Consider the following 17,926-nt stretch of genomic DNA (forward strand, 5'->3'; position numbering starts at 1 on the left):
TCTTTCTATGCACTTTTACCATTGAAACTGAACCAGTGATTTCTGGGGCTGTCCAAAAAGGGTGTTTTTATTGTTTTACTGGGGGAAAGTTTTCATCTTTGAACGTTTTTTTTCTTGTTGGGTCTGGTGTTTTGCTGATGACACGTTTTTTATGATCCTGTTATATTTTTGTTGGGTTGTGTAGGTTGTTGTCAGTGGAACTCATTGTTTTTCCTCATTCGGGTGTGTTGTTACTTTTCGAGTTTGGAGAAAAGTCCCTTTGATTTTTGTTGTATTTGCTTTTGATTTTTGATGCTTTCTGGTTACAGGGTGTTTCTCTCAGGGTAGCGCTTGGAGTTTAATTGTTCTCTCTGTTTTCTTGAGATTTACGTTTCGCAATGGAGGAGGAAGGAGAGGGGGAGGGAGATAGTCAAAACATCACCACGTGCCATGTCATAATCTCTCAAATTAAATAAAAATTCCACGTAATCAAATATTTTGACATCAGCGCAACACGTCAGCACCAACTAACGCCGTTTGTTACAATTTAACGGTTAGGGTAAAATTTGTTCATTTTTACAAAAAATATGACCCAATTGAGACAGAAAAAAACTTGAAGACCCAACTGAGATTTTCATACAAACTTGAGGACCAAGGAAGGGTTTAAACCTATTTTTTTACTTATTTTTATCTAACACAAAACGAATCACACTAATTGCATATGCTGAAGGAATGTGGTATTGCATTCAAAAACATAGGTTGGCTTTGTAACCAACCACACAAATAAAGCAATAATATTCATACCCACAGTTTATATCCTATAGACCATAACAATTTTCTCCAATCAATCATCCTAAATATTCTTTACACAATAACATCTTCAAATTTTATATTTATAATCAATAAAAAAATTGTTATGTACATCTAGATAAATGAATAAAATATAAACTCAGGTTTCTTGACAAAAAACACTTACAGAAATAGTATATTATAGCTTTTACCAAGCTTGAATGAACATAAGCTTGAAGATGATATAACAGATTACATTATGTATGTATATATTGATAAAGAAATATATTGCATAAGGCTTTTCAGTCATAAGATTATTGTGATGGATGAGGCCACTTGAATAAGTCTGTATAATGGAAAAGTGTCTCTCTATTGTGAAATCTTGTTTGTGGCCCTTTGGTACCATTTGACTATGACTAATAAAATCTTATGAATCTTATAACATTAATTCCATTGAAGGAATTATGCTAGTGAAAAATAAATATATAGAGTTGATAATGATTACAATTGATACTTTGAAAGATGATAGTAAGGTTTATTAATTTTGGAAAGTGATGAAAAAAGATCACTTATTTTGACAATACTAATATTATGTACGATTCTCCCAACATCATTCAACTTGAATAAAGTAAGTCTACTAAATTTTAAGAGTGTGGTGGACTTGATATGTGATATGTTAAAAATGAAAAAAAAATTGTAACTAAATATTGTAGAAATGAATTTTATGATTTGTATGCAAACTCAAATATCTTTTGCTTATAAATAGTGAGAAACTCATTTCATATATAACATTTTCAAAGTTGATGGCATATTCTTAATCCAAAGTATACACATAGATTAGTGACATTGGGAGCAGGTAGACACATGGCTTTTATGGATGAAGACATTTTGTGGGACACCTTTGATACATTGAGTAAATGAATTACCTATATACACAACCTATATACAATATGACTTATGAGTGCTTTATTTGGCAGACTCAACCAACACCATTGTGCTATCGTAATGTTGCACAAGTTAAAATCATCAATTTCTTTTATTATTCTTTGTTATCATCATTTGTTGCACTCATTTCCTTAATGAGAAGAATGTAGACATTTTACCTCTTTGTCTACTTCAAATATCTAATCTCATTATTCACCCACCTTCTTACTTAACCTTAGTTAGGGGAAGGGAGAATTGTGACTCGTCACAAAATGACATCCTAGAGAAGGAAGAAGAGGACTTAGAGGAGGAGTTAGGAATATAAATGAGTTTGTCTCACATTTAGTAGAAATAAGAAAATTTAGTAATAGATATGAAAAAAGACATACAAATTCATTTCTTTAAGATTTTGGGTTGAAAGTTTTTTGTAATCTCTTATATGAATTACTCATGGCTCAATGGTATCGAATATTTTTAATGTATCGTCCATCCAAAGACCCAACAGTGTCATTAAAGCTAATTATTTGTTACGGTAACTAACTTAGGTTCGCATCTAGATAAATAATCCTAGGTTGTGAATTTCTTGTATAAAAAATATTCTTGGGGTTCAAACAAGCATGTTCTGTTGTGGTACACAATAATACAAGTAAAGAGTCAACATGAAACTATGATACTTTTAGTTAAAAATGCTTTCAATTAAGGAGAGTGTACTAATGTGGAAATGAATTATATTTGACACAAAGATTTTTTAGAATTCAAGTTTTAGTATGAATCCCATGTTGAGTAAAAATGATAAAATTAAGCAACATACAAGGAAAGAAATTTACAAGTGCATTGTCTCAAGGTTTTAGGTTATAAATGGTATTATAATCTCATATATATGTTTGTTTATGGCTCATTGATGTCAAATTGTTCAACTATACCCCTTCAAAAGTTCTAACAAGAAAAACATGTGGTAGAAGACTAGAGACATTCATTAAGAATGAACTCTTGGAATGACAATGGGTGCAATAAGTACTAGTTTCATTATCTCATTATTATCTCCATCATATCATCATACCTAACAGGTATAAAATTTTTGTCTAATCCATATCAGGTAACAAGTATGCTCACATATCTACTTTCTTATTGTTTTAATATCAATTAATTAATTTTGGTAAAAAGAATAATTACAAAGAAAATATGATATTATCAAATATTTAATATAAAAAGATAAATTCTCATTTTTTTTAATATCAAACATTTAGAAATCAAATCGAAGTATCAAATAATAATTAGATAAAAGTAAAATAATTATATAAAATATTACACAATTACGTTAAAGCCTAATATAAAACAAAGTTGATAAAGTTAAAAAATATTTTTAAAATTATAAAAAGAAAAAAATATTCAAGTTTATTAATATTTCAAATGTCTCTTTGTTTTATTTCTCTAAAGCCTAATGAAATCTCTTTTTTATTTGTAATAAATATTATAATACTTGAACCAAATTGCATAGAAAAAATAGTTAAACTAATAATAATTTGAATTTATGCATAAATTTTTCATCTTTTTGAATTTTAATTTACGTTGGATGGTGATAAACAAGATCATGACAATAATATGAACTAAATTATTATATTATATAGTAAATGAAATGAAATGTCTTTTTATATAATTACAATAGTAAAATTACATCGATGAGAAGAGTTAAAAAGTAAAAATAAATATAATTAATGGTATGATAATATGGAAAGTAACTTGAAGATTTGATAAAACTTTACAGAACTAGTTGAATCCTTAAAGATAATGAAATTTGTTTTAATGAAACAAAATTTCTTTAAAATGAAACAAAAATTAAAGATAAAAAAGTTTTTTATATTGTCTAGTAAGATAAAGAGTTTACACTATTAAATACTTGAAATTGAGAGCTACACATTCTCATGTGAAAAATATAAATAACAAGTAAAAATATAAAAAAAAAGTATAAATAATCAAATGTGATATCTAAAAACTATTTGATTCACTGAATTTGATAATACACCAATTAAACATAGTTACATAATGAAAAAAAAATTGTATAATCGAGGTTGTAATAATAGAAAATTAACCTTGGAGATGTGAGTAAAATTTGTGAATAGAGAACTAAAGTCAAACAATTATAAGAGAACAAAATGTATAGCAAAAGAAAAAAAAGTTTTAAGCCTAAGGATATATATATATATATATATATATATATATATATATATATATATATATATATATATATATATATATATATATATATATATATATATAAGTTTTTCAGGTTCTAAAACTATGAATACTTTATACAGGAATATGGATAAAGATGAGGATTGATATTGAGACGAGGATAAGATGAATGTGTACATACTTATCTTTGTCTCTATACCCAATTAAAAATTTATATATTATCATACAGATACTTATATCTAGTCAATTCAAAAATTGGTTCCAATAATACTTACAATATAAAAATTATATGTCATTCCTACTCTTTCTGTTTATGCCAAATGGATTTGAACTTCAGCATGTGCTAAATTGGTTTGACATATAATTTGATCGAGTTGACCCGACATTTGGCTTGGATCGACCTGACTCAAGCTTTCAATCTGAGTTGACTCGATTGAGTCTTCATCTTGAGTCGACTCGACTTTCATGAGTGGAGTGATAATGAAGTTAAAAAGACTAAAATTCAAATTTCTTATACTTTTGAAAGTATTTGAAACTATTTATATTATTCATTTGAAATACCTCTTGAAAGTCTTTAAGTTTGAATTTTTTTTCTAATTACTTTATCCATAATTTATTTTAATATAAATAATTTTCAAATAAATAAATGAAATATCCGTTTAAATTGTCTCATCCAAACATAAGGAATTTCAAAAGAAAATACACAAAATTCTTCAATTTGGTTATAAAGAGGAGCTTTCTTATCCGAATTTAGCTTAATATAGATGATTCCTTTTGAGTTTAGATTTTTTCTTCTTCTATATTTATTGGACAGATCAAAATTAAAAACTTTTGTACTATAATTCTTTAACTTCTCTTAGAACTACTTTTATTTGACATATGTAAATCGATATCCATGTAAATACATTTAATTATTTTTAATAAGCATATAGTATGACAGATGAACTTGATGTGCTTAATAAACATATAGTATTATGTGCTTAATGTCACACCTAGGAAATAATTAAGAAGTATAGAAATAATATTGAATCGACTGTAATCTTTACTTAAATATTAAATAATGTATAAATAATACTTGCACGTTTCTTTTTTAGGTGTTTTCAATTCTATTAATTAAGAAAAATAAATTTGATTATGTAATATATATATATATATATATATATATATATATATATATATATATATATATATATATATATATATATATTGAGTTTGCTAAATATAATTTTTTTTAGTTCGTACATTTTAGCAATATGACTAGGTTTTAGTAGACAAAAATACTTTTATATATCATGGATTCTAAGTTTTAAGGTTAAGGGTATTTTAATAATTTTTATTTTAAAAAAAAAAAACTCCCAAACCTTACTCACCTCTCTTTAAAAATGAAATATAATAAAGAAGGGGAAATATAGAACGCAGTCTTCCAATCAAACATCAAGATCAACGTCATCAATTATTTTGTTATTAAAGTGGAAAACAAATGAACGAACAGAGCAAGAACAACAAATTGCGATGTTGTGTGTGGGTAAGGGAGAGTATGGAGATGAGAGAAAAACAAATGGGATAAGTGAGGAAGATGGATTAGGATTAGACAAGTGTTTTTGATTTTTTCAATTGGGGTTATAGTAGGGATGAGAGAAAAAAGGTTGGAGTGAGAAAGATGAAAGAGAAAAAGTTGAGAAAAATAAGAGAGGTGAATAAAGGTTTGGGTTTTTTTTTTTATTTGAGAATGAAAATTATTAAAATACCTTTAACCTTAAAACTTATAAACTGATATTTTTATCTACTAAAATTCGATACACATTACTAAAATGTAACAACTGAAAAATTCGCGTACCGCGTTAGCAAACCTATATATATATATATATTTGCTAATGCTATATATATATATACGAATAAAACATGTTAGAGTATTTTATAATATTGCAATTTGGTTATTAGATTATTATTATTTATTTTAAATCTTAAAAAAAATCGGAATAAAATGACACTCACTCCAAAAGACCATCATTTCACGCATACATGGTTACCAAAACTAGAAAAGTTTGATTAATTTGTACAATGCATAAGATGTGACAGGATTTTGTCATCTTCATCCGTTATTGAAATGAATTATTACCAGGGCTCAGCTTCTCCTTGTTACCCCTCTATTCTTTCATTAAACTCAATACTTGCCATTAAGCATCATTCAAAGAATTTAATCTTCTGAATATCCTTAAAATAAAATTAAACACTAATTTTACCAAAGCATTTCAATCATTTAATTTCTTTAGGATTGGTGGTTGCAGTGTTCTTATCATAATAGTAAGAGAATAAGACCAAATTCCATTCACCTATATAAATATTTTACAGTAAACGTAAACTTGCAAGAGAAGAAACCTCAGAATAGCAGACACTCTTTCTGTGACAAGAGTCGAGTTTCTCTCCGCTTTCACTGATGGATCGAATCCAGCACAAGTTCGTGAAGGTTGGTGATGCTCTCAATCTCCACGTCGCAGAAATCGGAAGTGGTAAGAATCAATCCAACGCCGTCATTTTGCTTCCGTTGTTGATTTGGTCTGTGTTGGTGTTTTCAGGTGAAAACGCCGTCGTATTCTTGTACGGTTTCCCTGAGATATGGTACTCGTGGCGGCACCAGATGATAGCCCTTGCCGATGCTGGATTCAGAGCCATCGCCTTCGATTACAGAGGCTATGGTCTCTCCGATCCTCCACCTCAACTCGAGAAGGCTTCCTGGTCCGATATTCACAACGACGTCCTTCATATTCTTCAAGCTCTTCATCTTCCAAAGGCACTCTCTCTCTCTAAACTGTGTTTCCCTTTGTGCATGCCACCAACTTAAAAAATCTATAATAAGTTAATTTTTTTGCGACGGTTAAAGATTTACTATTGAAGTTACTACAAGAGAAAAAAAAAGAAAAACTAAATTATTGTGAGGTGTATATACACTTGATGATTGTTCATAAAAAAAGACTTAAATTAATCGGGCTAATTAAAGCAAATTGAACTTGATCAACATGTAAATTCTACCCGTTGCAGAGATTTTGCCATGAGTCGAAAGGAGTTAGTATGAGAGGTGTTTTGCATGAAGGGATGCCTAGGTGTAAAATGTGACTGAAATGATCATATATGCTTAATCTGTTGCCTAATTGATTCCCCTCCTCAATGAGCTTTAGGTGTTTCTTGTTGGAAAAGATTTTGGAGCTCGTCCTGCACATCTATTTTCAGTTCTACACCCTGAAAGGGTCTTGGGAGTTGTTACATTGGGAGTTCCATTTGTTCCCCCAGGACCCTCTCTCTTTCACAAAGTCCTTCCTGAAGGCTTCTACATTTTTAGATGGGAGGTAATCTTAAAGATACTTCCTTAAATATACATGTTTTTTCTTGCTATTTTCTAATGCAACTAATAACTTATGATACCATTAGTGCAAGCTTTCAATATTCTGATTATCATTGAAAAGCAACACTAAACACTGAGAATGTTTATCCAAGTCTTAAATTTCTTTGCTCACACCATAACTTTGATTCTATCTACATAGGAACCCGGAAGGGCAGAAGCTGATTTTGGACGCTTTGATATAAAGACTGTTGTGCGTAACATTTACATCCTCTTCTCCAGAAGTGAAATACCAATAGCTAATGAAAAGCAGGAGATCATGGATCTGGTAGAACCTGATACTCCTCTTCCCTTATGGTTCACTGAGGAAGATCTTGCAACGTACGGCGCCTTGTATGAGAAATCTGGATTCAAAAATGCATTGCAGGTTCCATATAGGTACTAAGATTTGTTCTTTTTAGTGAGATGCTATTATGCAATGATGCATTGTTGTTATTGATGTGTTGGTTTTGTTTGTATTTGTAGGTCATTTGATAAAGTGTTTAACTTACAAGATAGCGTGGTTAGAGTTCCCGCACTTTTTATATTGGGTGAGAAGGATTATTTTCTGAAGTTTCCTGGGATTGAGGATTTAACAAAGGGTGAAAAAGCAAGAGAGCATGTTCCCAATCTGGAAGTGACATTTATACCTGAGGGGACTCATTTTGTTCAAGAACAGTTTCCTGAGCAGGTGAATCGACTTATTCTGGATTTCCTTACCAAGCACACTTAGTCAAAAGGCAGGACTTTCTTCATGAATGGTGTAAGAAGAACTTTTCTATGATTTTGTTACTTTATTTTTTATTTTAGTAAAATATTAATTTGTTACTTTATTTTTTATTTTAGGTTTAATAGGTTCGGAGGTCCCTATATTTGTGGGTTCATTTCAATTGGATCCTCTAATTTTGGAAGTGATCAATTGAGTCCCTAATTTGGTCAATTTGATTCAATAATAGCATTTTCGTTAAATATAAATGGCATTCAGGTGGCACCATTTGAGCTGTATAGATGAATTTTTAACATTTTTAATTGTTAAATATATTAATAAATGAAAATATAATTAAAAATTATTAAAAATATTAAATTAGACCGGTGGTGAGGACCCAATTGATCACTTCCAAAATTGAAGGACCCAATTGAAACGAATCCGCACACTTCCCAACCTATTAAACCTTTATTTTATTTGACATGTGATTTTGTTTGGTAAATAAACTTATTTTCTTACTTACATGTGTTCTATTCAAGTTCGTCTTTTTTACAAATCAAAACGTCATAGTGATTTAATTAAAAATATAAAAATTTTAAATATTTAATACAACTATAATTTAAAGAATCAATTAAAAAACCTAAAGAGTTTTAAAACTTAATTTAATTATTTTTTCTATTTTGCATGTAAAAATAAATAAATAATAATTATAAAAAGGAACAGCTACCCAACTCCTAATTAACCATAAAATCTAAATAAAGATTAAATTAAAAATTTGTAAAAGTTTTGAGTATTAATAGAACAAAACCATTTTTATTAAAAAATATTTAAAAATATCTAAATTCATGAGAGGAGTAATTAAATATATTTTCTATATAACATTTTTTGCGTAAAATGGGTGGATAATGGTTAATTTTATGTTCCTTTTCCACTATATATTTTAATTATTATAATGTTCATTATTTTGACTTGATTCCTTGACAAGAGAACAAGAAATATGTAGTCAAGGGTATGAGTTGGGATTAAGTTTGGGGGAAAACACAAATGATTGAGAGAGTAACGAGTGAATTAGTTGGGAATCTTTATTGGTAATGTTTTAATTCCTCTTAAAGATGATTGGTTAAGCACAGCAAATCTGAAATATCAAGGTCGACATTTGTCATTTGCAAACATTCCAGATGACCTATCATACGACCGTAACATGGCATTCGCTTCCATAATCAGACCAAATAGGCATGGTTGGTGCTTTGAATATAAATGACAGAATTTTGCATTATCTGTTGGTGCATATCTTGACTCCACAGCCAAACAATTTCGCAAAAGTAATGCAAGAGAATATTTTTATGGTATGGGCAATCAAAAATAACATTTTTATTAATTGTTTGCATCATCCCATACTTCACATAACATTGACCATTCCTTGTGGCTATTTCCACGCTTAAGTCTACTATCAGGTGTGTTTGCCAAAGAAGTCAAGGATAAATTTATTCACCTGTGCGGGAAACTGTTCTTGAACGAAATGAGTTCCCTCGGGGATAAATGTAACCTCCAAATTGGGAACGTGCTCTTTTGCTTTTTCACCCTTTGTTAAATCCTCTATCCCTGGAAACTTCAGAACATAATCCTTGCCACCCACTATCAGAAGTGCTGGAACTTTAACCACAGGATCTGGTAAGTTAAACATCTTACCTAATGACCTGCAATGCAAATACACCATTAACACAAATAAAAAAAATTGAGTCCAGGATTCGCTTTCATTGTTTTGTGCTAGCAAGAAAACCCATTTCACAAAAAAGGCAAAAAAAAGAACAAAAGCTAGCACCTATATGGAATCTGCAATGCAGTTTGGAATCCAGATTTCTCATACAAGGCTCCATATGTTTCAAGATCTTCCTCCGTGAACCAAGCGGGAAGAGGAGTATCAGGTTCCACCAAATCCATGATCTCTTGGTTTTCATCAGCTATTGGTATTTCACTTCTTGAGAAAAGGATGTAAACATTTCGCACGACAGTCTTTGCATCAAAGCGTCCAAAATCAGCTTCTGCCCTTCCAGGTTCCTGATATAGATAGAATAAAAGTTATGGTGACATAAGTAAAGGTCATCATGCTAAGAGCAAAGAAATTTAAATTGTACAAAATGTTGTTGTTTTCCAATTAGAATTTGAAGCTTCTCATGATAATCAGTATAGCGAAAGATTGCACTAAAGGTTTACAATTACTAAGGTAAAATTTCATCTAAAAAACAGTACCAAGAACATTTATGGAAGTGGACGTGCATCTAAGTTTTTTCCTTTAAAATTACCTGCCATCTCAAAATATAGAAGCCTTCAGGAAGGAATTTGTGAAACGCAGAGGGGCCGGGCGGAACATATGGAACTCCCAACGTGACAACGCCAAGGACCATTTCAGGGTGTAGAATGGAAAATAGATATGCAGGACGACATCCAAAATCTTTCCCGACAAGAAACACCTAAAGTACATTAAGGGTGTTAAAGAATTAGGCAACATTTGAGCATACAATCATTTTAGTCATTTTACATGATGGCATCCCTTCGTGCCTATAATATTACCTCATCAACCCGCTCGATCTTACTCAAGTAATAAAAGGTAGTTGGGTTGAATTCACAGTATGAGTTAAATTATAACTTTAACAATCTCATACCTGATTAATTATATTCTAAAATGAAGGGGAAAAAAATCACCGAAATCCTCACTCAACACCAAAATTTTTTCGTTGGTTTGGTCTTAGAATTCTCGTGAATCAGATGCAAAATAAGTCCTAGTAAGTCTAGGCCACCCATTTATGAATTTGTAAGGCAAGATAACAAACGATCATTAGAGTACGAGAAGTATTACCAACACATTCTTTAATAAACACTTTAATAGTTAAAAATTATAAAAAGTTTATTAAACAAGATATAGACTCACAATTTCTTAATTTCTGAAAAATCTCAGATACCTAAAGGAAGTGTGTCACCGGATAATGAATTCCTAGCATTTTTCTTAAGTGCATGGTGAGCAAGAAGTTGAAATTTGAAACAAATGTAAAATCTAAAAGCCCACAGGTAAAAAATAAATTAAACAAAATCAACGAAACAATCAACAGAGTAAAGACATTTTAGAGAGAGAGTACCTTTGGAAGATGAAGAGCTTGAAGGATATGAAGGAGGTCGTTGAGAATATCGGACCAGGTGGCCTTATCGGGTTGAGGTGGAGGATCGGAGAGACCGTAGCCTCTGTAATCGAAGGCGATGGCTCTGAATCCAGCATCGGCAAGGGCTATCATCTGGTGCCGCCACGAGTACCATATCTCAGGGAAACCGTGCAAGAATACGACGGCGTTTTCACCTGAAAACACCAACACAGACCAAATCAACGATGGAAGCAAAATGCATAAGTTAAAAACGACGGCGTTGGATTGATTCTTACCACTTCCGATTTCTGCGACGTGGAGATTGAGAGCATCACCAACCTTCACGAACTTGTGCTGGATTCGATCCATCGCTCTTCTGAAGAGTGATGAAATTGAACACTGTTTTAGTTACTTTCTTAGTTTAGGTCATTTAAACAGTAGGAATTAAAATAATAATAAATCTACCTTTTGGTCATTTAATAGTACTTCAAGGGATAAGTCTACCTTTTGGTCATTTAAATAGTAGGAATTAAAATAATAAAAATTATAATAATGAAATGTTTTTTCAGTCATTCACTTTTCACTTTTAAGTCCAAAATATATTTTCACACTCAAGATAGCTACACTAAAAGATAACAATACTCAGATTAAAAAAAAAACACCAACTTGTGCAAATATTTACTTTCTAGACGATCAAATTCAGAAGAAAAAGTGAAGTACCATTCAGATCTTTAAACTTGAGAGAAACACGGAATGGAAATAAAAAAGAAAAAGAATCTTACCTAAATAAACTTGAGTCAAAAGGGTTAATATCATTTATAAGCTCTTTTTTAACTTCTTTACACTGAATTTGATTTTCTCCCACACATCTTCTAACTAAAGACTTTGTATAAATAATAGAGTAGTTTACTTTTTGCATTTTGGTAGAAAATTTTATGATTTTTAAAATATTTAAATATACTGAATTTTATTTTATTTTATTTTAAATTATTTTTTAAAATTTTATTTAGATAAGATAATTAACATTTAATGAATTTAAATTTTTTTAGATAAATAATTTCAATTATAATTAAACTCAAATACAGTTATTTCAATACCAAATCGTTGTTAAAAATTAAAAAGTATTAATATTAATCATTTTAGTGGTCAATGATATTATTTGTTCATTTTTAATATTGTTTTGATTTTATAATTGTAAAAAATTTCTCATTTATGTTGAATGAAATTATTTTAAAATTATAAAATAATATATTGAATTAACTAAGATAACATTAAGTCAAATTCATACAAAATCGATTAGAGTTAGTCAATTTTAAAGGCTAAATCGATGAGTTTAGATTAAGTTGAGTAAGTTTGGAGATAACTTGAATCAATTAGGATTCACCCTAATGAGTTGAATTGACTTAGACCAAAATCGAGCCAAGTTAGTCCACCAAACACAGGTCAAGTTGAGTTCGTCTTGGTCGAGTCAAGTCAGTTTATGTTTAGGTTGAACTAAATCAAACATCATGCATTCAATTGAGTTAGAGGAGTCCACACTCATTCAAGTTGAGGTCAATCCACATTCAATTGAGTTGTTAGGTTCAAGTGAGTCATAGTTCAATTAAGATCATATCAAGTATAGCCCGACTAAGACTTGGTCAAACCAAGTCAGCCTTGACCTAAACCTAGCTAAATCAATCTAAGCTCAAGTTAATATGAATTGATCCAAGTCCAATTCAAGCTGAGTTAGGATGTAATCTTGTTTAGATGATTTGGACTAAGTTCATGTCGAGTTACGTTAGGTCCAACTTGGGTCAAGTGTTAATTAACTTGGATCCATGTGGGACTTAGATAAATCAAATCAGGTTTAATTAAATTTACTTAGAATGAGATATTGGATCGAGATCATGTCAAACTAAAGTTAGACAGATCTCACATTATGTCAAGCTGAATGTACCAAGTTCAAGTTGAGCTAAATCAACTCGTATCTAGGTTAACTCAAACTAGAAAGACTGAAATATGAATGTAAAGATGTGGAGAATTTCAAATTTTTACTTTTAAATCAAGTTTGATTTATTTTTAAAATTTTAAGCAATCTAATTGCTCTTGTATTTTATATGACAGGAATCATCCCAACATATAATTAGGGTCATGATGCATAGCATGATAAGTTAACCAGTCATGATACTTTCCTAAAAAAGTCAAATTCATTTAGGTAACCGTCCATGTGAAAAGGTATAGGTATATAAAAGGAATATAAAATTTAGAATATCACTCTTATTTGAGCATGAATGTCTTTGCAAGTATCCCATATCAAGTTAGACCTAGACCTAGGAGCACAAAGGAAACATCTCAGACATAAGATAGGAACATCTCAGTTACACACAAAAACAGTTCTAATAAAATTTTAGAATTTTAATTTCTTTCAAAATTTCTTATCTAAACAATATTTTTGCATAAAACATTTCAATTTTTTTTGAAAAAAAAAGGAGTTTTCCTCTTAAAATATCTTATCAAAAAATACTCTTAATGAATTTAGAATAAATTTGGTATCGTAGAATAGGAGTTTAAGTTTAGCTAACCTAAAAAAATACGTGAGTGAAATTTTTGTTACGTTCTTTCTTATGCTGTGTGGGATTTTGTTTTTCAATACACTGTCTCATAATCTACACTTATATGTTTAGTGCATAATAATATTGAGTGACTGCTTTTAATGAATTCTGAACAGACACTCTTATCAAATTGAAAAATGAATTCAGATATAATTGAACTCCACTTTTATAAGATGATAATTAAAATTTTTATCTATAAGTGACATATAGAACTTGATCTTTTTCCAATACATAAAACTCTAATGTCAACCATTTTTTTGTAGATTATATCTATAACCTACCAGAACTGAACAAAACATAATATACATCAAAGTCTCATTACTTATGTAATCGCATTAAACTTCAAACGAAGATGAGAGCAACCTGCAACCACACAGATCCATTCACAGCATGAAAGTGTCATGTGTTTCACTTGATTCCTTACATACTAATTTCTCTCATATGCAGTTGCTACAGCCAGAAGAGGAAATTTTCTATGAACAGAAAGGCCAGGAGTTTCAGACATGTCCAAGTCCTCCCCACTTGCCCCACCAGGCAATGACCAATCAAATTGGTGGACAAGGTTTGCCATTACTATCTCAACAATCTTTATGGCAAATGATATTCCAGGGCATCCCCTTCTTCCTGCTCCAAATGGAATAAGCTCAAAATCATGTCCTTTCAAGTCTATGGAACTGCTTAGGAACCTTTCTGGTTTAAACTCAAGAGGCTGGTCCCAACATGAAGAATCTCTTGCAATGGCCCATGCATTCACCAACACCTGAGTGCCAGCTCCAATCTCATACCCTTTCACTTTGACATCTTCCATGCATCTCCTAGGCACTGTTAAGGGAAGTGGTGGATGAAGCCGAAGGCTCTCTTTGATCACAGCCTTCAAGTACTTCATTTCACCCAAATCATCCTCAGTTACACGACTCCTGTTACCAACAACACTTCTCACCTCTTCTTGCAGTGTTTGCATCACACTTGAGTGCTTTAACAGTTCTGACATTGTCCACTCCAGGGATGTGTGAGTGGTGTCGGTACCAGCAACAAACATATCCTGAACAAAACAAAACAAAACAAAATTACAAAACAACTTCTAGTCCGCAAAAACCTCCTAGATTTGCAATGTTTCAATAGCAAACCAAGTATATATTATACATCACCTTAATCCAGGCATAATAAACTCTCTAAATGAAAATATCAGTGATCAGAAATTGAAAGAGAAAGAGAATCCAATGGAAAAAGAAAACGATGGTGTTCTTACTGACAAGTATCAAAGCCTTTATTGCAGTTCTATTTATCAGGGAATCGGTGGTGTTGGCGTTATTCTCTTCCATCGAAAGCAAAACATCCACAAAATCATTATGGTCCCGGGAATCAACATCAGCACCCCCATCTCTTCCATTCCTAGTAACATGCTCCTGGATCACTTGATCTATAAACTGGTCCAAATGCTCGGCAATTCTATTGGCTCTCTGAAACAAACCATGGCTCACCCAATGAAGCCAAGGTACATAGTCCCCTATACACACAGCACCCAACAACTCCCCGAACTCCAACAACATCTTCTGAAACCCCGCCCCTTCTCTTCCACGGTACCTCCTTCCCAGAGCCACTCTACACGCCACATCATTCGTAACCGCAGCACACATGTCAGTTAAATTCACCTCCAACGAATCACGACAACGTTGCCTAATGTTTTCCATCATTATGGCAGTTTCCTCCTCCCTCACACGGCGAAAGGACTGAACCCTTTTGGTACTCAGAAGGTGCAAAACGCTCAGACTCCTTATTTGCTGCCAGTATTCCCCGTACGTAGAACTTGCCAGATCTTTGGAACCGTACAAGAGGACATCGTTCATCTTACGTTGTGGTCTGTCTGAGAAGAGCAGGTCATGAGTTTTCATCACCTCACGTGCTGCATCAGCAGATGAGACCACAAGCACTGGTACCTTCCCGAAGTGGAGTAGCATGAGAGATCCATAGTTTTGAGCCAAAGTTTGGAGTGTGCGGTGTGGGAACAAACCAAGTTGGTGGAGATTGCCCAGTAGAGGTAACCTTGGAGGTGAAGGGGGTGAGTTTTTGCTGGTTGCTCCATTGGAACACAGTTTGATGATTATGAAAACAACAGAAAGGCAGAGAAGGAAGACCGTGAAGAAATCCATTTCGAAATTGGAATGATTACAAGTTTTGTATGATTGGAACTTGGTTTTGAAGAAAATATTATCTGGTTTTAAAGGAAACGTTAAATAGAAAAATTAAATAATCTTCTTTTTAGTGTTTTTTGAGTTGCTCTTGAACATTCTTTTAGATAAGTTTTGTTTTATTTTTATAAATATAAGAACTTGTTTGTTTTATTTTTGTTTTGTTATTTTGTTTTCATATCAATCAATCTATCAATTCGCTCTTTTTCTCTTCCATTAGTTTTAATTCGTCCATTTAACTCACTGGTGGATGAGATTGAAGGAGGAAGATGCAACGTGATTGAATTGATGACCCAAGTAATGCCCACATTATTTAAATACCAATAAAAGCAAAAAATAGAATATTTAGACAAAAATACAATAATATTTTGAATATATGATATAACAATAATTTATAATAAAAACAATTAAAAATATCTAATTTAACCTTGTTTATAGTAGGATATTCAATAACATCCCAAAATATCATAATTACCATAAATCAGGATTAATTACAATTAACAGTACAGTAAACAGTCTTTAAGATTTAACAGAGTTCAAAGGACAAAGCCGAACGGCTATAGTACAAAAATAACGAGCGTTTCAGAGAAACAGGAAAATAAATCAGAACGAACGGTTTTACAAAAGTAACCGAACGTCCAAAAATGAGCTAACATCTACAACCTAACATCTACGAGCGCTCTAAGGCTCGGCCTTTACTTCAACTTCCACCAGATTGGCATCGTCCAAATTTTCTTCTTCCAGCATTTCTTCCAGGGATGCACCACCATCTGCTCACATCCACAACGGATGATCATTGCAAGACAAGACGAACGTACATGGACAGTGGACAACACAATGGAAAAACGAAAGGGTAAGCTTACGTAATTTAAATTCATACTTCAACATTTTTATTCAAACCATCATACAATCAACTCATATACGCATAACATCAATCAAACATAAATATACTAATTGCTAGACCGACCGTCCGGACTGTATGAATCTGTGTAGTTACAAGCGTCCTTGCACCCGAGTGATGTAGTAACTGGGATACACCAAACAGCTGCCACTCGAGGTAAGTCCGTTCTTACGTCGCCCATGTTAACTTATGGACTAAGGACCTCCTGCCGTTCCCACACATGAATACCCCCTTCTACTTGAAGAGGCGTATCACGGAACATCAGGATGGACAGCGAGTCTTAACTTATCCACAGTCATACTTTACCAAATTTCATATCCAATAGAAATCAGAGTCGTTCCTCCTTGGAACGCTCGTTCAAATATCAATATCATAACTTCACCTCATATATAATTCGCCCATTTTATATTTTCCTCAACATCACATTTTCATTCTCAATTACACTTCTCTAAAAGACGAACGTTAATTAACTGTATAGACGAACGCTATTTGAGATCAGGACGAACGCTATTTCAAATTCAGGACGAACGCTGTTTAAAATCAAATACTTATTCAGTTGTACGAGCGCTTGATAGGAGACCTTGCGCGATTTAGAACGATCGTTCGATATAAGGCCGAACGATATTAAAGACGAACGCTCGATATGAGGTCGAACGCTATCAAAGACGAACGCTCGACATGAGGTCGAACGCTCTCACAGACGAACGCTCGACATAAGGTCGAACGCTCTCAAAGACGAACGCTCTCACAGACGAACGCTCGACATGAGGTCGAACGCTCTCACAGACGAACGCTCTCACAGACGAACGCTCGACATGAGGTCGAACGCTCTAACGGACGAACGCTCGACATAAGGTCGAACGCTCTAACAGACGAACGCTCGACATAAGGTCGAACGCTCTCAAAGATCCAAATAGGGACGCTCGTTCACGAGCAGAATTCTTTCCAAATGAAGGAATCCATTCTAAGTTATTTTAAGAGGAAACCGAACGGTTTAAGACCGTACAGTGACGAGCGTCATTTATCAAAGGCATGATTTCAGTGCAGATTTCTCAACCTTAACAAATTCCAGATTTCAACAATTTAACCTATACTTTATACTTCAAATGAATCTCAAATTGATGAACTTTATACTTTCACT

At 32.3% G+C, this 17,926-nt stretch overlaps 3 protein-coding genes across 6 annotated transcripts; 1 reads left to right on the forward strand and 2 right to left on the reverse strand.

Moving 5' to 3' along the window:
• The first annotated feature begins 6,150 nt into the window (after positions 1–6,150).
• On the forward strand, positions 6,151–8,489 carry LOC108333080 (uncharacterized). Of its 4 annotated transcripts, none has more exons than XM_017568423.2 (5): positions 6,151–6,395; positions 6,462–6,676; positions 7,062–7,229; positions 7,425–7,660; positions 7,748–8,489. In XM_017568423.2, exons 1-5 carry the CDS (start codon positions 6,323–6,325, stop codon positions 7,992–7,994), a joined length of 939 nt encoding a protein of 312 aa, XP_017423912.1. In that variant the 5' UTR covers positions 6,151–6,322; the 3' UTR covers positions 7,995–8,489. The 4 variants fall into 4 exon arrangements, with proteins under 4 accessions (XP_017423912.1, XP_052734567.1, XP_052734561.1 ...); XM_052878607.1 differs by having other exon boundaries at positions 6,152–6,352; XM_052878601.1 differs by having other exon boundaries at positions 6,262–6,676; positions 7,748–8,024; positions 8,108–8,489.
• An 816-nt stretch (positions 8,490–9,305) lies between these two features.
• Positions 9,306–11,556, reverse strand: LOC108319907 (uncharacterized). The gene is made up of 5 exons (XM_017551213.2): positions 11,398–11,556; positions 11,102–11,316; positions 10,271–10,438; positions 9,790–10,025; positions 9,306–9,664 (listed from the first exon to the last, which is right to left on the reverse strand). Exons 1-5 carry the CDS (start codon positions 11,468–11,470, stop codon positions 9,418–9,420), a joined length of 939 nt encoding a protein of 312 aa, XP_017406702.1. The 5' UTR covers positions 11,471–11,556; the 3' UTR covers positions 9,306–9,417.
• Positions 11,557–14,008: 2,452 nt separating this feature from the next.
• On the reverse strand, positions 14,009–15,904 carry LOC108336564 (cytochrome P450 736A117). Its single transcript, XM_017573042.2, has 2 exons — positions 14,949–15,904; positions 14,009–14,737 (listed from the first exon to the last, which is right to left on the reverse strand). The coding sequence occupies exons 1-2, from the start codon at positions 15,843–15,845 to the stop codon at positions 14,123–14,125; spliced, it is 1,512 nt and encodes a 503-aa protein (XP_017428531.1). The 5' UTR covers positions 15,846–15,904; the 3' UTR covers positions 14,009–14,122.
• Between the last annotated feature and the right edge of the window lie 2,022 nt (positions 15,905–17,926).

The sequence above is a fragment of the Vigna angularis genome, chromosome 1 (genome assembly GCF_016808095.1).
Source record: "Vigna angularis cultivar LongXiaoDou No.4 chromosome 1, ASM1680809v1, whole genome shotgun sequence".
In the NCBI taxonomy this organism is placed as follows: domain Eukaryota; kingdom Viridiplantae; phylum Streptophyta; class Magnoliopsida; order Fabales; family Fabaceae; genus Vigna; species Vigna angularis.